This window comes from Ictidomys tridecemlineatus, chromosome 13 (genome assembly GCF_052094955.1).
Source record: "Ictidomys tridecemlineatus isolate mIctTri1 chromosome 13, mIctTri1.hap1, whole genome shotgun sequence".
NCBI lineage: Eukaryota > Metazoa > Chordata > Mammalia > Rodentia > Sciuridae > Ictidomys > Ictidomys tridecemlineatus.
This window is the reverse complement of record NC_135489.1, coordinates 22,813,970-22,834,386: the sequence shown is the minus strand read 5'-3', so window position 1 is coordinate 22,834,386 and position 20,417 is coordinate 22,813,970. Positions and strand designations below refer to the sequence as shown.

General features: G+C 38.5%; 1 protein-coding gene across 4 annotated transcripts; it reads left to right on the top strand.

The window, feature by feature from the left end:
• Window positions 1-1,725: 1,725 nt before the first annotated feature.
• Window positions 1,726-19,969, top strand: Elac1 (elaC ribonuclease Z 1). 4 transcript variants are annotated; one of them, XM_005323063.5, is made up of 4 exons: window positions 1,726-1,960; window positions 7,625-7,789; window positions 11,050-11,526; window positions 13,509-19,969. In XM_005323063.5, exons 2-4 carry the CDS (start codon window positions 7,633-7,635, stop codon window positions 13,973-13,975), a joined length of 1,101 nt encoding a protein of 366 aa, XP_005323120.1. In that variant the 5' UTR covers window positions 1,726-1,960; window positions 7,625-7,632; the 3' UTR covers window positions 13,976-19,969. The 4 variants fall into 4 exon arrangements, with proteins under 4 accessions (XP_005323120.1, XP_021580684.1, XP_021580683.1 ...); XM_021725009.3 differs by lacking the exon at window positions 1,726-1,960 and adding an exon at window positions 1,967-2,490; XM_021725008.3 differs by lacking the exon at window positions 1,726-1,960 and adding an exon at window positions 1,967-2,588.
• Window positions 19,970-20,417: the final 448 nt, after the last annotated feature.

Here is a 20,417-nt window from a genome sequence, read left to right as displayed (position 1 = left end):
CACTTGCTGCTTTCAAGGTTTTCTCTTTGTCTTTTTACTATGATATATCTGTGGGTCTCTTTGTGTTTATCCTGTTTGGAATTTGTGAGCTCCTGAAGAATGAGAAAGTATTGCTTTTCAATAAACTGGGAAGTCTTTCACCCATTATTTCTTTTTGATATGCTTTTAATATGTTCCTTTCCCCCTCTACTTCTGATTCTCCTCATATACCCCTGTCAGTATTCTTTGTTGTTGTTTGTTTGTCTTTTTGTTACGGGGTGGGGGGGTATTGAACCTACAGGTACTGAACCACTAAGCGACATCCCTAGCCGTTGGAATGTGTCATATTTTTACTTAGAGACAGGGTCTCCTAAATTGCTTAGGGCCTGTCTAAGTTGTTGAGGCTGGCCTTGAACTTGAGATCCACCTGTCAGTCTCCAGAGCCAGTGGGATTTATAGGCATGTGCCAGTGTCCTAGGCTCTTTGTCTTTTCCTACTCTATCCAGCTCAATTCCTTCCTCTTCCTGGCTAGTGATCTCCCTTTTCCTTGTCTTTTGTTTTCACGTGTGTGTTCCCACATGCTAGCGATGAGGGCTGAATCCAGAACCTCTCACATACTGGGCAAGTATTCTACCACTGAGTTACACCCAAGCCCATTCCCATATTCCCTCCCTCCCTCCCTTCCTTCTTTCTTTATTTCCTTTACAGTGATTTAACCTTGCCTACATCCCCAGCCCTTTGTATTTTTTATTTTGAGACAGGGTCTCACTAAATTGCTGAAGGTGGCCTCTAACTTACTATCTTCCTGCCTCAGCCTCCCTAGTCTTTGGGTTTCCCACCCACCTGCCACTTTCATATAATCTTAACCACTCCTTTGCTTTTTTATTTGTTCCTCATATTGTTATTGCTTGCCAAGGCATTTAAAAATTTCCCTCAGCACCAAAATTAATACAAACCACAGATTTGGAACTTCATTAATACATGAATAAATAAATCTTCCAAAAGTCCAAAAAGTAGACTGATCAATGTTTTGTTTGTTGGTATGGAAGATAGAATCCAGGGGCACTCAACCACAGAGCCACATCCCAGGTCCCCCTCCCCTCTTTTGTATGTTATTTAGAGACAGGATCTCACTGAGTTGCTGAAATTGGCTTTGAAATCCATCCTCTTGTCTCAGCCTCCCCAGCCACTGAGCTGGTTTCTGAATGAAGTGGGGATGGAGAAATGGGGGTTCTTGATGTCTCTCTTCTGGTAGTTTCCAAAAGCTCTACAATTTTTAAAAACCCCACTCCTATTATTTTTTTTTCCTCTGTGGTTTGTAATCACTATGCGACCACTCTATACATTGCGGACTCTGGCTTTTTACTCCCGCATGACGAAGAGAAATGTCTGCAAGGTGTGGGACAAATACACACAACCAGCTTCAGATTCTAAGCAAATGCTAAGGTTTAACGTTGGAATAAAGGTACATGATCATTCCGATAATGAACTCTGGTTCAAAGGTCCCTGAGTTTTCTTGAGGTATTACAAGCTTAAACTTTCAGATTTAGTGTTGAAAGATTTGTCCCAACCAAAGACAAAATTACACAAACACATGCTTGGGCAAAGCATCAGGAAGCACATTCTTGTCTGAAAAACATGACACGGGAAACAAAAGAAAGCAAAAACCAGAATAAACATTTTCATTTTTGATGCAGTCGTTTTGGCCTTCATGCGTCACGGCCACCATTTTATAGCGACCTTGACAGAAGGCGGGCACCTGCTGGCATTTGCCTGGCGACCCCGCCAGAAGCTAGGAAGCTCTAGGAGCTTGGCCCCGGGTGGGCGCCATCGAGTGCGGACCTCCCGCGCGCCCTAGAGCGGCCGCGTGGGACCCTGTCGGCGGCGCACTTCCGCCCGCACGCGTCGCTGCCCCGCGGACTGCTGGGCCTCGGAACGGGCCTGCACCTCCCTCGGCTCTTGCGCGGGCCTCGGGGAGAGGGTGAGTGTGGTAGGGTGCAATGGAGCAGGGCGGGCGCGCTTCCTCGGGACTCGCGGGCTCGGCTCGGCTCGGCCTAGCCCAGCCTGATGCGGAGGAGCCGGGCCCCGGTAGCGAGGACGCGCTTCGTCACTATCCCCGCCGGATCCTCGGCTGCCTGGCGCTGCTACCTCCGCCCGGCCCGCCTTTTGCGAAACTGACGCTGTCTGGTAGGGGAGCCTGGGCTCGCTGGTGGCCGAGGCCTGGCCTCTGCTTGGCCACTCACTCTCCCTCAGAGCTACCGTTCTCCAGCTTTAAGATGGAGGACGGCAGTATCTGCCCTACCTACACTACTCGGTGATTGCAGGGGTGACAATGACTGTCTGGAAACTAGGGAGCGCTGGTTCTCCACTGGGCAGCCAGTAGAATCATTTGGGAAGCCTTCCCAGTGTGAGCCCCATCGTCTCCAGAGATTTTGATCTGCAGCCGGGACCGGGAAACGCGGGCCCAGAGTGACAACTGTGGTCACCACCAGAATGTACACGTCGTCGAAGGTGGATCACAAGGCCAACATCTGTTTTTTTGTTTTTGTTTTTGTTTTTTTGTCCAAGAAGACGGGGACCTAATCTGGTTTGGCCGCTTTTAATACCTGGTACCTGGAATGGCGCATGTCGCAGAACATGCATCATTGATTACATGAATTTCTAATTGCTTTCTGACCTAGTGGGAGGGTTTTGATTATTTGGTTTGTTTTTAAACTTTTTGTTATGGAAACTTCCAAACATACATGAAAGTAGAATAATATATTCAACTCCTAACTCATGATCAATCTTGTTTCATCTCTTACTTCCACTGTATTATTTAAAGCAAATCTGAAATGTATCATCCCATCGGTTAAATAATGAAACACAGTAACTCTGTTTTTAAACATAAAGCCATTATCAGTCATATTAGCATTTCATGTTATCATCTATCCAGTGTTGACATTTCCCCAATTGTTTCTTCGCTGTCTCTCCCCTTACCAGTCTGTCCAAATTAGGATCCAGACAAGCTACACACTTTACATTTGGTTGATGTCTCTAAGATCTCATTTAATCTTTTTTATTTTTTTCCTTGTTTTTCACTTGTTGAAAAAGACCAAGTCATTTGTCCTATAAAAAAAAGCCTGCATGTTGCTTTTCCCATCCTGTGGTTTCCTTTAATAAACTGGTATTTAGACCTACAGGCTTTTTCAGGTTTTGATGCTATTTTTTGGCAAGAAAACCTCATGAAGGCTGCTGACAATATTTCGTATTGCATCATCAGGGGTTAGATAATATCTTGTTCTTTGTAGACCGTTTGTGTACAAATTACACTGCAGGATAACTAGTTAATTGACCAGGGATTTATAGAAGGATACCAGCTAATAACTGTAGAATGAATAAGAGAATAATAACACCTTTTGGCAACTCCTAATGAAATGATGGATCCGATGTTGATGTCAGAAAGACAGCCAAATGAAAGTACCTCATACCAATTATCAAGTGTTCTTGGAGCAGTGGGGGTAGGGTGGAGGAATAGATGAATCAAGATTGTCCATGAGTTGATAATCGCTGAGGCTCAGTGATGGAAATGTGGCAGTGCATTCATTATGCTGATATATTTCCATATGTGTTTGCATTTTTCTTTTCTCATTTTTAGTTTTGGGATTGAATCCAGGGGCACTTTATGACTAAGCTACATCCATTTTATTATATTTTTTTATTTTAAGACGGGGTCTTGCTAAGTTGCTGAGGGTATTGCTAAGTTGTTGAGGTTGGCCTTGAGCTTGTGATTCTCCTGCCTCAGCCTTCCAAATTGCTGGGATAATTTTTCTTAATAAAATGTTTTTTTAAATTAAAGATTAACTAATGAGTTTAGGTCAGCATGATCAATTAATTATAGTTCTCCTTTGTCCTTATTTCTAAGTTGTTAATAAATCTGACTCTATTAGAATTACAGGGGAAGAATATCCCTGCCCCTTTTTAAAAATATCAAAACACATGTCTCACAGAATTTACTGTTAAATTGTTCTAAGATGGAGCCTAATCATTAAATGTTTTAAAAGCTCTCCAGGTGATTCTGATATGCTCTAAGTTTTACATACCATTGATCTAGGTGCATTGTTTATTAGGGATTGCAAAGTGACTATATTCTGTTATTCCTTCTGCATTTTATTAACTGTAAAAAGTTTTAACTTTGTGTTTATTCTCACCTTTTACAATCTGCAGTTCAGTAGGGAAGCTGCTTAACTGTTAGATTGAGGCTTAATCTTGGAGGTGAAGACGTGGAACATACGGACGGCCACTAGCAATAACCTCAAGGCTTTGGTCCAGGATAAAATGTGCTGCCTTGTGTGCAAAGGGTAAATGGAGTAGAGAGCTGACTGTTTCCTAAAATGAAAGGAAAACGAGATGCTCTCTACTTAGAAAAGTATGTTTGGCTGTATTACACATTTTAAAAATAGAATCACAATTAAATACAAAATAAAAATAAAATACTGTCAGTTGTAACTGAAAACAATCCAAAGATTTGAAAATTAATATCTCTTTTCTCTGCCCCAGCATTCTAATCATCCTGGAGATAACCAGTATATGTGTAACCTTCCACACCAGACTTTCTGTCTTACATAAATATAAGGGTTTGGAGAATATATTACAAAAATGAGATTATACCATAACTTTAACTTTTATCATTCTTACCCTTCTAGGATGATAGTTATAGACCTGAGGTTTTATTAGCTATGGAATAAATAGTTAATCATATATTACTAGTAATATTAATAAAACCATTTCCATAATGGCATATATTTAGATTGCCTTCCTATTTTAGCCACTTAAAAGCACCACAGTAAATAAACATTTTTTTTGTATGTAGATCCTTTATTTTTGTAGGGTAGAAATGAGATAACCGGGTTTGTTATCAACAGCAACATTATTATTGATAATATGTATTCTCCCATCGTTCTCCCAAGTCTTAATTGCAATTTACACCTCCACTGTCAGTAGCTTCTGAGAGCACCCATTTGTCCATCTCATTTCATCCTGGATAATGGATATCAAGACCAGCATTGCTTCCTTGATATCTGCCAGCTTCTATGTGGAAAATGGTGTCTCTTTATTTCTTTAATTTGCATTCCTACTACCTACCTAGAGACTGAGCATTTTTCATGCTTATTGGCCATTTGAATTTCTTTTGGAATATGTCCTTTACCGTTTTTTTCTTTTGTGTCTATTTTTTTAAAAAAAATCTATTTGTATAAACTCTTTAAAGGGACATTAATCCCTTGTCATAAGATATGTAAACCAATTTTCCAGCCATTATTTTTCCTTTGACTTTTTGAGTCTTTTCGTATATATAAAGTTATAAAATGATATAAAAAGCAATGAAAGAGCTGGGGTTGTGGCTCAGTGGTAGAGCACTTGCCTAGCACACGTAAGGCCCTGGGTTAGATCCTCAGCACTACATAAAAATAAATAGATAAAATAAAGATATTGTGTCCATCTACATCTAAAAAAATATTTTAAAAAATACAATGAAAATAACTTTCCTTAAATTTTTTGGCTTCTTGTGATAACAAAGGGCTTTCCCATCCCCAAAGTTACATATATATATATATATTCTCTTGTTTTGTTCTGTTTTTTTTCTCCCCCAAGTGCTGGGGATCAAACCGAGGGCCTTATACACATGCTAGGCAAGTGCTCTACCATTGAGCTATACCCTCAGCCCTTTCCTAATTAAAAAAAATATATATTGGATTTTTAAAGGTTTGAATTGCTAACCCATGTGGAATGGAATTTTACATACAATGTAAAACAGAGACTTTGCTTTTTTCCGTAAGAACAGCCAATTTTGTTGGTGCCATTCAATAAGTAAACCACCCTTTTATGCCTTTGTTACATATTGATTCCTGTACATATTAATTTCTGGATTTCCATTTCCTTTTACCTGTGTTTTTATGCCAGTATTATTCTTTTTTTTTTCAGTATTATTCTTATTATATCTGTTTAACATAATAAATGTCATTATCTGAAAAGGCAAGTCACTCCTCACTATTTTTTGCAATTTTGTTTCCCATCCTCAGACATTTATTCTTTTCCAAGTGATCTTTGGATTGTTTTTGTTCTAAGACAATCTCTTGGAAATCTGATAGAAATTACACTAAATACATCCACATTAATTTTGAAAAAAAATGAACATTTATGTAATATCAGGTCTTCCTATCAAGGCACATAGTATGTTTCTCCATTTATTTGAATCATTTAGGTCCTGATCCTGCTAACTATTTCTGGTGATTTATAAGGTTTGTTGTTTTTTTTTATGTCCTTATGACTGGGATTTTCCCCCTCCCCTGTTTCTGTTTTTATCTGGTTATTCCTAGGAGCAAGAAAAGCTATCAATACTTTTGGTCATATTTTCTTACTGTAGTAATTTTTCTTAAAATTATTTGTTTTTCTCTCCACCCAACAATGTGGATTAATGTGGATAATCTATATTTGGTTATGTATAAGTATTTATTCTATTTGACACACATCTTCCATAATAGAAATATATCAGAGATGGCATTTATGCCCATAAATAGTGAAAGCAATAGTGCCAGGAGTTGGTAGAAATCTAAATATTCACAGGTTATTAGTGATCACTTAAAAGATCAGAACCCCATAACCAATCACTTAGGGAAGTGAGACATTTGCTCAGCATGACAATGAAATATCAACATTACTGTAGAGTAATATAGAACATAATAGTTCAGAGGAAGGGCTGATCACCATGGGCACCAGAAGCACTGCTTGTGAGTATATTAAATACCACCTCTTACCCAGAACCTAAACTAGATTATTATTGTTTAGTGTTTATTAGAACTTTAAAAAAATGAATGGAAATTACAGAATTCCTATAGGCCCTCTCGCTACACACCCCTCAGTTTCTCTTGTATTAATATCTTGCATTACTATGACATATTTGTTACCTTTGATAAATCAATATTGTCACACTATGATTAACTAAAGTTGGCTTTATTCTGTGTGGTACATTCTGTGTACAAGTGACCAATGTATAATGACATGTCTGTTCTTACTGCAGCATTCAGAATAGCTTTGTTGTCCTAAAAAAATCCCATGTGCTGTATTTATTGATCCTTCCCTCCTTATTCCATTGCTTTGGCAAGCACTGATCTTTTTACTGTGCCATAGTTTTTCTTTGGAAATGCTATGTAGTTGAAATTCAGCTGTGGTGTTTGATTGTTTTCAGTGCTAGGGATTGAACCCAGGGCCTCATACATGCTAGGCAAGCACTCTACTAGTAGGCTACACTTCCAGCCTCTTAGTTACAGTTTAATTTTGCTAGGTTTAATTTTGTATATGTAAACAGTCAATATAAGATTTGTTGACTTGTTTTAGTTCAATTAGGAGTTATAACCAGGGCTTGGGATGTAGCTTAGTGGTAGAGTGCTTACCAAACATGTATGGGGCTCTGAGTTCAATCCCCAGCACCACTCAGGGTAGGGAGGGCTCATAATCAAAAAACAAATAGGATTTGAGCATGTAGCTTAGAGAGCAACTTTACCGAGTGCAAGGCCCTGGGTTCAATCCCCAGCGCCCAAAATAAATAAATAATAGTAAATCACATGGAACAGTAATTTGAAATAATCAGGTGAACTTTCTGTTGCAGGGTGGAAGATGTCTATGGATGTGACGTTTCTTGGGACTGGTGCAGCATATCCGTCCCCTACTCGGGGTGCCTCTGCTGTGGTCTTTCGGTGTGAAGGCGAATGCTGGCTCTTTGACTGTGGAGAGGGGACACAGACACAGCTTATGAAAAGCCAACTGAAGGCAGGTTAGTGTGCAGTCAGTATTTCATCAAGATTATGTCATTATCTTAGTTATTATGTCATTATCTTAGTTCTCATTGGGCCTGTTGTTCAGAAACAGCCCTACCAGTTGTGATCCTACTTCCTGCTAGAGCTCTGGCCAGACTTGGGAGGCCCCCAGGCACCCTGCCATTAGCACTCCATGTACTTGTTTATTTGCTTTTCATTTAGTCTATAAATGTCAAGAGCAAGAATTTTATAGACTTGGGGGGTGCAAGATGGGAGAGCTACCTGAGACATATTAGGTGGACACTGCCCTGGCAAGGAACAGTGGATATATTCAGTTCCATGAGGGGATAGTTGCTATGAGAAAATACAAAGGGCAGTAGGTGTTCAGAGGAGGAAGATGCTCTCAGAGGCTTTCTGGACCTTCTGGGTTAAGTATTCCCTCTCTTACCCCCATTCTATTATTTCTTCCTCTTTTTATTAACTTCTTAGCATCATCAGTATCTGAAATTAAGTTATTGAAATAGTTTTTTTCTGTGTTCTTATCTTCCTATATAATAAACTAAGTTCACTGATCACTTATGTACCTAGTAGATGCCCAATAAATATCTGTTCAGTTTCTGAATGGATAAGACATTGAGCAACCTACATCTTATTTTTTAGGTCTTGATAAATAGCGCAGTAATTCCCACAACTCATCACAGGGTGTGGTAACTTGATGACAAAAGGAAAGATACTTCTAGTGTCCCAGGATCTCTTAGTGACAGAAGTGGAGTGGCAGAAATGGAGATGTAGATAATCATCAACCTTGTAATTATAATAAGTAGAATAATGGAAGTATTTTTCAAGTACTAAATGTGGTAGAGCACATGCTTAGCATGCAAGAAGCCCTAGCACCACCAAAAAAACCCAACAGAATAAAATAAAATGATCATAAAATGATTATTCAAAAGTATTACAACTGGGCACACAGGTACATACCTGTAATTTCAGCAACTCGAGAAGCTGAGGCAAGAGTATCACAAGTTTGAAGCCAGTCTTAGAAACTTAGCAAGACTGGGTCTCCAAAGAAAAAATAAAAAGAGCTGGGAATGTAGCTAAGCAGTAGAACACTCCTAATTTCATTCCTCAGTACTGGGGGAAAAAAGGATTACAAAAACATGCTTTTAACATGATCATAAAAATTTAAAAGGAGTTGTGGATATAGCTCAGTGGTGGAATACGTGTTTAGCATGTGTGAGGCCCTGGGTTCAATCCCCAGCACCAAAAAATAAATAAATAAAATGATAATAATAAAACAATAATAAATGTATAAATATGCTTATTGTAGAAGTTTAAACAAAACAGTGTAAAGAAGAGAAACCCAAGTCCTCTTCCCATAGGTAAATTTTCTATACATACAGATATTGTAATGATATGGTATATTTGTATGTATGTATGTGTCGTTTTGCATAAATGGAATCACACTGTACTTTGCATAACCTGTTTTTTTTTTTTAGTTGAGCAATATATACAAACAATCTGTTGCAGAACTTTTCCTGTGAAAATTAATGACTTTAATTGCTGTAAGAATAATTATTTCAGAGGGTGTTTATTATCATTATTTTCTGGGGATGCTTTGTATTCCACTACTGTTTTTGGCAGTATTTCTCCATCACTTCCTTGTTCTCAAATGAAAGGGAATGCATGTGTTCTTCATTTGATAGCTTCCTCATACCTCTGATAATTGTTGTTACTGTTACTTCTTCCTCTAAAATCAAGTTTCTTGAAAAATGAAATGTTTATCTTCCCTGAAATTGTGATAACCGTAGGAAGCAATTTTCCACTTACTTAATTTGTCTTGCTTGCTTTGGGTTCACAGGCTGTTTTGGTGTTCCACTCTGTCTTTGTTTTAGAGTGGATCAGGAGAGGACCCAGAAAGTCTGATGTTAACAGTTTTGAGACCAGCGTGTGATCTGGGCTTAGCTGCTGCCATCCTTATGTTTGTGTAATCTTCAGGTCCCACTTGGAGGTGGCTTGGCAGCCTAGACAGGTAGTTGAAATGAAAGGATTCTCAAAGTCATAAACAGTGACAACAAGGACTAAAAAGAGAAAGGAGCATTTTGAGATTTCTAGTTAGAGAGTGCCTCCAGGGGGTTCTCAGGGTCCAAAAATCAACTTCTGCCCAATCCATTGTTCCCTGCCTCTGCAGCCTGGGTTGGGTGGAGTCGTTCTAGGAGGACTCTAGAATGGAGAAACTGGAGACTATTTGCTGATGTAGCACAAATCACATTGCAATAAACAGTTCCTGTTCTTTTATGGTATCAATAAAGAGATCCTGTACTTTTATGGTATCAAATGTTTAAAATAGGTGGGTCTTGAAGTAGGCCCAAAAGCCTGTTATACTGGAAATGTGCTAGTTGTGATTGTTACTTTCAAATGCCTGTGGTGCACCTCAGAAAATGGTGATGTGGCATCCTGCCACATACCAGCAGTAAATTCAGTTTACTATTGGCTAAATAAAGTTATAACCTAGCCAATAGTGCACTGAAAAAGCTATTGTATTAGTTCAGACTAAAAGCAAGAGATAGGTCCAAGATATAGGTCCAGAGGACCTCTCTCCAGTCTACATTGTGGCATCTATAGTTGCCCACCTTCTTCCCCTGTTTCTCACTCGGTTACTCTCTTCCTCCTTTTCTCCCCCTCCTGTACCCCCCACCCGCATCCTTTTTCTCCTTTTCCTACAAGCTCACCCGCATAGGCAGGCCCTGACTTGGTTGGCTAATCCCTGTCCAGAGTAGAGTCCTTAAAAGGCAGTTTTGGGTTCGGGCACTGGTCCAATCATTCAGAGTAGTCGGTGGAACATTTTGTTTTGTTGGAATACACATTCCCTGTTTCCAGAGGGGGCAGTAGGGGGCAATGTGACTGCCAAATGCTTTCGACACTTAGTCCCATCTAGTTAAGTGAATTATTTTGGTACACATTTATATTTCATTTCTTTCTTTCTTTCTTGTTTTTAAATGAGAGAACATATATAGGAAAATACTGTAAAACTTAAGTAATTAGAAAATGTTTTGTGGAAAAAAAAGTTCATCTTATTTAAAACCATCCAGTGAAATAAAGACTGTCTTACTTCTGGAATCATGTTGCATAATGTAAAGGAATAAGTTTATGATGGTAAATAGAACTTGTAAATTCAACTTCCTGCTTTTATGTAAGTCGTTTGGTTTGTTTCGAGTAGTTTTGTCTGAGGTTTTACTTCTAAAAATTTCCAAATATATTTCTTTGTCTTAATCAAAAGGGAGAATTACCAAGATTTTCATCACACATCTTCATGGAGACCATTTCTTTGGCCTTCCCGGCCTCCTCTGCACAATCAGCCTGCAGAGTGGCTCTGTGGTCACCAAACAGCCAATTGAAATCTATGGCCCTGTAGGACTTCGAGACTTTATCTGGCGAACCATGGAACTCTCTCACACAGAGTTGGTGTTCCCTTACGTGGTCCATGAGCTGGTGCCCACAGAAGATCAGTGTCCTACAGAAGTACTAAAAGAATCTTCACATGTTGATAAAGCAACAGAGAGCCCCCCCTCTCCCAAAGAGGGACAAGGAAGAACTATCCTATTAGATTCAGAAGAAAACTCATACCTTCTGGTTGATGATGAACAGTTTGTTGTAAAAGCATTTCGCCTCTTTCACAGAATTCCTTCCTTTGGGTTTTCAGTTGTAGAAAAGAAACGCCCAGGTAAACTCAATGCACAGAAGCTGAAAGATCTTGGTAAGTGGTTTGTTTTGCTTTGTTTTTTCTTTCCTTCTTTCTTTAGCTGTAGATGGACACAATCCTTTATTTTGTTTATTTAGTTTTCTTATGTGGTGCTGGGGATTGAACCCAGTGCCTCACATGTGCTAGGCAAGCATTCTATTACTGAGCCACAACCCCAGCCCGTGTTTTTTCTTTTTTTATCAATTGAACTGTTTTTTACTGAAGCCATTAGAAGTATCATAGTAACTTCCTTTCCTGTGTCTCAGGCCTGAAACTTACATTTTCTGAACTCACTTCCTTTGCCCAAAGTTTATTTATTAAGGAAAATCCTTGGGGCCATAAGAATTTATTCAGAATAAAAGTCAAATATGTAGTATATTTGAATCCTTCTCTCTTTAACTTCCTGGATCCATACTCCTTTGTTTTTTATTTTGTTTTATTTTGGTACTGAGGAATGAACCCAGAGTTGCTTTACCACTGAGCTACATTTCCAGTCCCTTTTATTTTTTATTTTGAGATGGAGTCTTTCTAAGTTACCAAGGCTGGCCTTTAACTTGCGGTCCCCCTGCCTTAGCCTCCTGAGTTACTGGGATTATAGGGATCTGCTACCATACCTGGCTGGATCCACACTCTTAATCTGTCTTGTACTGTCTTGGTTGGTAAGATGGTTTAGGTGGTGATAATGGTGATGGTTTTAGGTCTTCAGTTTTTCTTTTTTCTTTTCTTTTTTTTAGCACTGAGGGCCTCCCATATGGTAGGTAAATGCTGTACACTGTAGCGCTAAGCTATTCCCTAACCCTCATGGCTTCCTTTTGAAGTATGTTTTCAGTGACATCTTTGATCTGATAATTTTTTTCCTTGATTCTTAACCTTACAACTTAAACTGCAACCAACTACTTCCATGGTTTCCTGCTCAATCTACTTTGTCTATTCATTCAACCTTGATTAATTTGGTGTTTAGCACATTACACCTCAACCAGTTTTACATACCAGGGTTCATCACAGTGGGGAGGAAGTACACCAAGATGGTCTTAGGGCCATGGAAGGCTTCACACTTCCTCTACTCTAGCCATCATGCAAGAGGGGATCCTTAGTACCTCTTAGGGAGCAGAGGCCCAGTCCATTCTGCCTCCATCTCTGCCTTCCTTAACATGGTGTGATTGTGCCTATAAAAAGCATGATGATATTTTTTATGTTTGTCTCTTTACATATGCAGTCTCCTCTCCACTCTAAACAAGATGCTAGATAATGAGGAAAAGTAACTTAGGTCAAAGGTATTTTTATTATCTAAAAGCCTATGGAAATACTGTTATATTTGGAAATTTTAAACATGATCAGTGTTGGAATTGGTTATCACTATCATTATACTTGTTTGTAAGCAGTTGTCCAGAATGATGATCAGATGTTATTCTAGACTGATGTGAGATTTAATTCCAAGTTGGTAAACATAGGACTTCATCAACTTATGAAGAAGACTGATTGTGTACAGTTGCCAAATGTTCATTGATCTTGTGATCCAACAGTTCTAACACATTTTTATTATGTTAGTTTGTAGGTACCTGTCTTGACTAGCATTGATTATGTCATTATTTAGATGACTTTTCTAATTTTACCCAAAGATGACCTTATTATATTTAATATATAATATATTTAATTTATTTAATACCCTTAAAAGCTGTAATTTCTATGCACAGCAGAGAATCAAAACTTTTATCTTGACTATAACAAAACCTTAGAGGGACTTAGGAGTTTAAAAGTCATCTGTGTACATGTGCATGAGAAATGTTTTAAATATAAAGACATTGTATTAGGAGTCAACACTGAACTTTTAAAATGTATAAATATTCGAGTTTCCACAGTAGTAAAACATTTATAATAATTATGAAAAGAATTTGATGCCTTTTCCATCTTCTGTTTGCTATACTATTAAAATAGACTCTTTTAAACAGTCATAAATTCCATATCTATGATGTAACATTGTCTGCCTTCATCATTAGGTGTTCCACCAGGTCCTGCCTATGGGAAGCTGAAAAATGGAATCTCTGTTGTTCTGGAAAATGGGGTTACAATTTCTCCCCAGGATGTCTTAAAAAAGCCTATTGTTGGAAGAAAAATATGCATATTGGGTGATTGTTCTGGAGTTGTAGGAGATGGAGGAGTGAAACTGTGCTTTGAAGCAGACCTGTTGATCCACGAGGCAACCCTGGATGACACCCAGATGGACAAAGCAAAGGAGCATGGCCATAGCACACCTCAGATGGCAGCAACGTTTGCAAAAATGTGCCAAGCAAAGAGGCTGGTTCTTACTCATTTCAGTCAGAGGTACAAACCAGTTGCCTTGGCCAGAGAAGGAGAAACAGATGGCATTGCGGAACTGAAAAAGCAAGCAGAATCAGTGTTAGATCTCCAAGAAGTGACTCTAGCAGAAGATTTTATGGTGATTGGCATTCCAATCAAGAAATGAAACAAGTGTTCTTATTGACATGTCTGTAAATGTTACTGAACCTACAGTCCAGATTTTTTTTTCTTTTGTTTTTGTTTTTGGTCTGAAATTATTTTGGCCCTGATAATCCTAAAAAGGATGGAGCTGCATTATTGATCTAACTCATTAGTGAGAGGGAGCAAGCTTTTTGATAATAAATCATTTTTAGAAGAAGAAAATAAACCACCCAGTATCCTTCTTAAAGTGCATATTTGACAAAAAGATAGATTTTGCAGGTATTCTTCTCATTTTCTGACTACTGCCACAGATGTAAGCCATGCAGTCCTAGGCTTAGCTTCTACCCAGCTTTATTGTAGTAATTGGCAAAGTACACTGGAATCGGCCTCTTGGCTAGAAATGGTATTTTGTCAGTTTTTGTTGAATCTGTTCATGTTATTAACAGAAGAGAAAGAGCGAGTCACAAGACTTTGTATATGTAATAGGAACAATAGCATGCAGTGGTTTTACTGGATTATTGAATTCAGGTCTGGGCTAAGTGATATGTTAGTGTTTTGCTGAAATTTTTGGTTTGCTCTTAGCCCACAATTCTCATCTGAGTACTGTCCTAGGAATTTGGAAATTGTGGGAATGTTTTCTTCTCACAGTGACAGAGGGGTGGTAGTGATAATATTACTGGTTTTAATCTGCAGGGGTCAGGAATGCTAGATGCCCTGTAAAGTTTGGGTTAGTCCTGTAGAATAAAGAATAACCTCATCCCCAAATGCATATTGCAGGCCTGTTGAGTTATACAGCAAAGTTAAAATTTATACTTCCAATGTGAATATGCTTTACCAAAATTAGTGACATATTGAGTTGAATTACTAGGTAAGTTGACCCAGCAACAGATCCTGAAGATTGAATATGTCAGAATTGGAATGCTCTATCTAATATTTTCTGAAAGAAATGAGTCATCAAGTGAAGCTTATGAATCTGGAGGTAAAAAGTGGTATTTATTACTGAGATTTAATTTACATGTCCCCATTAATAATAGAAATATAGGATACCATAAAAATACCATATTTAAGAGTTATCAGGATAGAGGAAGGCATAGAGTTCCAAACCAAAGGAATGAACAATCTATTCAATGGAATAATATAAAATTTTCCAAACATGAAGAATGAATTGGAAAATCAAATTTAAGAGGCTTACAAGACACCAAATGTATAAAATCACAAGAGATCCACACCAAGGCACATTATAATGAAAATTCTTAACATTCAGAATAAGGAGAGAATAATTCTTTGAGCACAAACTTAATAAATGTTCCTTGTAGAATAGCCTTTCCTTATGATCTTATGTTCTGTGGAAAATTAATATAGAATGCTGATTCATTCAAAAGGGCTCCCTAATTAAATCAGGTTGGGGAATGTTTTATGCTCTATGTCCCCTCTGGGACTGGGCTTGTGCCCATCAACCTATTAAAAACAGTATTCTTTGTAATGATCACAAACCAGGTTGGGTTCAAGAAAGACCTAATTTTAGAGTCCCATTTTGTACTTTGTGTAGCACCTCTGTGTGGTCTAGAGCAGATTACTTATTCTCTCTTAACTTCTGGAGCTTGTTTGTCTCCAAAATGAGGATGGAGAGACTTGCTTGACAGGATTGTTGTGACGATTACATGAGACAGTGCAGATAAGGAGCCCATTGGGTAAAGGCATTGAGGAGGCCTGCAGTAGAGGGCTGTCAACTTTTTATGAACTCCTTTCTCAATGCTGTGTATTAACATCACAAGAACCTAAAGAGCTTTACACTACACAAATTTAGAAACATTGTCAGAGTGTGTTCTCTCAAAATTCTTTGGGTTCTGGGGTTTCTCTGGTCAAAAATTTTGACTCCTGGATAGTTATGGAGACGGCATAGCAGTGATGATCAAGACGGCTCTGCTTGGGACTGGGGATATAGCTCATTTGGGAGAGTGCTTGCCTCACATGCACAAGGGCCAAGTTCAATCCCAAGTACCAAAAAAAATAACTCTGCTTCAGTTTTCAGGCATCTCTAGAATGGTTGGATTCTGACTAGAATCCAAAGTGCCCAAATTTGATCAGCATAGTATATCTTTGTTTCTAAACAAGCATTAATTAGATATCTATTATGAGCCCAAACCTGTACATGGGGAAAGCCTAGGACTAGTATCTCCACTGCACGAAACCCTTACAGGTAGAGACTATGTCCTGGTCACCTCTATATTTTTAGAAATGCCTATCTACAGTGAGCACTCAGAAATGTTTTCTGAATGAATAAAGCCTTGATGTCGTGAGTGCACAATATAAAACGTACTTATGTGCCAAGCTCATCTCATTACTGTACTTTTCAGGAACTTAAACCACCTGATAGGTGTGCCCGCTTCACTGAGTACCAAACAAGTGCTAAGCTTTATTGTGTTGGGTGTACATAAAATGAGTAGACAAAAGGAGACACATTTCTAGCCCTGACCTCATAGTGTAAGGGTGGATAATAAACGAAAGTAAATATCTAGTAGCCTGGTGCTTAGTTTTGCTGCTTCTGGGCTTTATTTGGTAGCTAGCTTGAGCCATGCTCTTAGACTCAGGCTTTATAAATGTATGTGGGCTGAGCCCTCCAACACCAAGGAAAGGAATTGAGATGCTGGGGCAGTATCAGTCCATGGTGAGAATTCTTTCTAGACCCTCTTTTGGCCTTGAGTTTGTTTTTAATGCTAGGAGAATTCTAAGAATTTTTGGAGCTAGAATTAAGAATGAAGTGTATGTTCGACTTCTCAGAACCTATAATTTACTCCTGGTGATATATTACTAGGAGGGAAGAGTGGTAATAATGTGCCATGTTCCTCCAAGCTTATTTGATCACTGAACTCTCTTTTTGCCAAGGAACATCTTGGGATATTGAGAAATACTATTCCTTATTACTTCTAAAATGATTATAGTTTTATGTTTTACCAGCTCAATTTATGGAGGTAATGATTTCCATATCTACACTTGGTATAGTGCTTTCTTTGTCCTACATTGACTTTCAGTTGCCAGGAATTCATAGATACCTACTTATTTTAGGTTAAAAAAATGCACTTTCTAGTTCTCAGAAGTTGTTTAGACTTGTCCAAATGGAACCTAAATCAACTGTTGCTAAAACTCATGCCTCATTAATGTGCTTTGAATAAACTTTGAATCATAAAAGCGATGTTTGCTCAGTAAAGAATTGTTTATTAAGATTCAAGAAAAGAAGGCAATTATTCATAATTCCACTGCTCAGAGAGAGCTAGTGTTTTGGGCCCAGGGGTCTCAAACTGAGGTGTGAGTTGGGTCTATAGGTAGACAGAGATCCTTAGGTTCTGCTTCCTAAGTCAACAGGGAATTTTCATTTTTAATAAGCCCCCCAGGTGATTCTGAAGTAAAAGGATGGTGGACCAGCCAGGAGAAAAAAGTTGTCTTTTTCCTATGAACTTAAGTTGGGGTGTGTATAGATATTTTATATATACTTATACATGTATTTGCATGTATATATATTATATATACATGCATATTTTTAAATTTGGCTGACCTTCCTTAGTTTTTTTTTTCATGAGCATTTTCCCATAGCATTAAGTATTCTCTGAAAGCATGAATTTGGTGATTTCATATAATTGGATTCTACAGATCTAGTATCATTTAACAATTTTTCTATTTTGGTACATAAATATTGTTTTCCATGATTATAAATAATACTACTTGTGAATGTTCTTGTCCACAAACCTTTGTATTTCTGAGTATTTCCTTCCTTGGAATTGATTTCTATGAGGTTCAAAACATCTGGCTTAGGTTTTTAGGCCCTAAGTAGAAATCACTTGCTTATTTTCATATTCATTCGCGTTCCTAGAGACATATAGCTGAGGCCTGTTTTCCTTGCTCCATTGATAGATTACATGGATTATCGTTGACTCATAACCTCTCTGATACTTCCTTCCCAAGACATCAGTCCTATAAAGATTACTTTTGCCCTCAGAGCACAAATAACTTTGTTATGTCTTTTAACTAGGCACATGTAATTCAATTGTGATTTCCTTAAATATTCTTAAGCCAACTTAAGGTTTTGCTAGTTTTTACTCTACTGAAAGGATAAAAATCCTTTTATTCAGGTATATTGATGAAAAATGTACAGTGATGGTACTTTTGTCCTCACAAAGATATGAATTTTTAGTGAAATATACTAGGTCTATCTTTACTGATTGATGGATTTTTCAGGTAATGAACGAGTGAATGTTTTTATTAACGTGGACATACTAAAAAGGAAGAGCTGATCATGGCTTTATTGATAAGGTAAGAATAGATTTGGGGGGCTGGGGTAGTGGCTCAACAGTAGAGCGCTTGCCTCACATATGTGAGGCACTAGGTTCGATTCTCAGCACTGCATATAAAAATGAACAAAATAAAGAACCATCAACAACTAAATAAATAAATAAATAAATAACCAAGAGTAGATTTGGGGATGAGAGTTGGATAATAGAGTGAAACTCTTTTCTTTTCTAATAGGAAGTAAATAGTGTCTGATAAACAAATAGCACTTTAAGCGTATTATGTTCTAAAAATCAAGGGGAGGGCTGGGAATGTAGCTTAGGATGCATAAGACCCTGGGTTTTGATTCCCAGCACTACCCCCTCCCCCCTCAAAAAATAAAAAATTTTAAAAAAGCAAGAGGAAGGGAAGAGAATACCAGTTTATCAGATGAATGGTTAAGAGTGGAGGGGGGCTTTTTTCCCCCCCTGGACTGAATTTAGGGGCTTGCATGGCAAAAATCCCCAATCCCTAAGAAAAAGGGCTTTTTAAAGGAAGGAGAGGCCATGCACAGTGACACATGCCTATATTCTTTGCAGCTCAGGAGATTGAGGCAAGAGGATTGCCAAGTTCAAGGTCAGCCTCAGCAACTTAGGCTCTAAGCAACTTAGCAAGACTTTGTCTCAAAATATAAAAAGTGCTGGGGATGTGATTCATTGGTTAAACACCCCTGGGTTCCATCCCTGGTACCAAAATAATAAATAAAAATGAGGGAGAAAGGGACTTGAGGAGGGTTGGACTGCTGTTTGGGACCGGGGGAGGGGAGGATACTGGGGATTGAACTCAGAGGTACTTGACCACTGAACTATATCCCCAGCCCTATTTTGTATTTTATTTAGAGACAGGGACTCACTGAGTTGCTTAGGGCCTTGCTATTGCTGAGGCTGGCTTCAAACTCACAATTCTCCTATCAGTCTCCCGAGCCGCTGGGATTACAGGTGTGCGCCACCATGCCCTGCTTGGACTGCTGTCTTTTATAAGGCTCACAGTACTAGTACTATTGGATAGTTTGAATTATTTGTAATATTCATTTACTGTAAAAATTACATTAAAACATATGTAAGACGCTGCTGTCAATAATCATCAATAATCATTCCTTTCTCCGTTTGCGCGCTCTAGGCAGTTGACAGTTCCTCTCAAGTGTTTGTAACATTCCAATCCATTCATCCTGCAGCCAGAGGGATTTTGTTTTTTTTTTTTCAAAATGCAGATTTGAGCCACCTCACTTTCCCTGCTTGAAATTTGTTAATGGTCTTGCCTTACCCACCTTTCCAACTTACTCCACAGTGCTTCCCATGTTTGCAGCCCCAGCCACATGGGCCTTCTGTCAGTCTTTTGTCAGGGCTTGCTGTTGTCACAAAGCTTTGCATGGCCTGCTTCCTCAGCCTGGAATGCTCTTTCCCTTCTTCCTATGGTGGCTTTCACTGGGTCTTCAGATCACCACTCTGCTGTCACAGTCTCAACAGAAAGCTTGTCAGTTCCTTTACCAGGTAGCATATTACTCCCACAGCACCTGCACTTGACCTTCCTGGTGCTCATTGCACATAGCTTCATTTTGCTTCTGTGAGTATTTGACTGATGTTTCTCTTTCCCACCAGCTCTGTAATTCTCACAAGAGCAGAACTATATCTGTTTGTGTTTCCCTTGGTGCCTGGAACAAATTAGGCGATCAATAAATAGTGTTGACTGGCTCAAATTTCCTTGTCATTCTGTTATTCTATCAAAATGCAACATCTAGGGATTTTTTTCCTGATTAATATTAAAAACAAACAAAATCCACATCCCTAATCTCTGAACTAAAACTGAGGAGAAGGAAAATGGTTGTCTGTGACTTCATGGGGCAGATCCTTATAGTTTTAAAATTCTAATTTAATGTCCTAAGATAAACAAGACAGAACTAGAGCTGGGGAGAGATTGGGAAAATGTTTTCCTGCCTAAAAAGTTGGATGTTGACTTTTGCTATGAATGGGAATATCAAAGCAAATGTAAGAAAGGAGTGGAAAGATTTGGGACCTCAGTAGGAATTCGAAGCCGTAGGTGGGTAGGAGAATTGTGGGAGAGTCTTTATACAAATTAGATTTTATGCTGGTCCTATTGCCCTGAAGTAAGTCTCCATTCCTCATACTTTCTCCAAAGTCTGCTAG

Excerpts from the sequence above, each read along its gene's own strand:
- Elac1 (XM_005323063.5), top strand. The coding sequence starts at position 7,633 with ATGTCTATGGATGTGACGTTTCTTGGGACTGGTGCAGCATATCCGTCC. Across the intron at positions 7,790-11,049 it reads GAAAAGCCAACTGAAGGCAG|GGAGAATTACCAAGATTTTC; the intron begins GTTAGTGTGCAG and ends CTTAATCAAAAG. Across the intron at positions 11,527-13,508 it reads ACAGAAGCTGAAAGATCTTG|GTGTTCCACCAGGTCCTGCC; the intron begins GTAAGTGGTTTG and ends CTTCATCATTAG.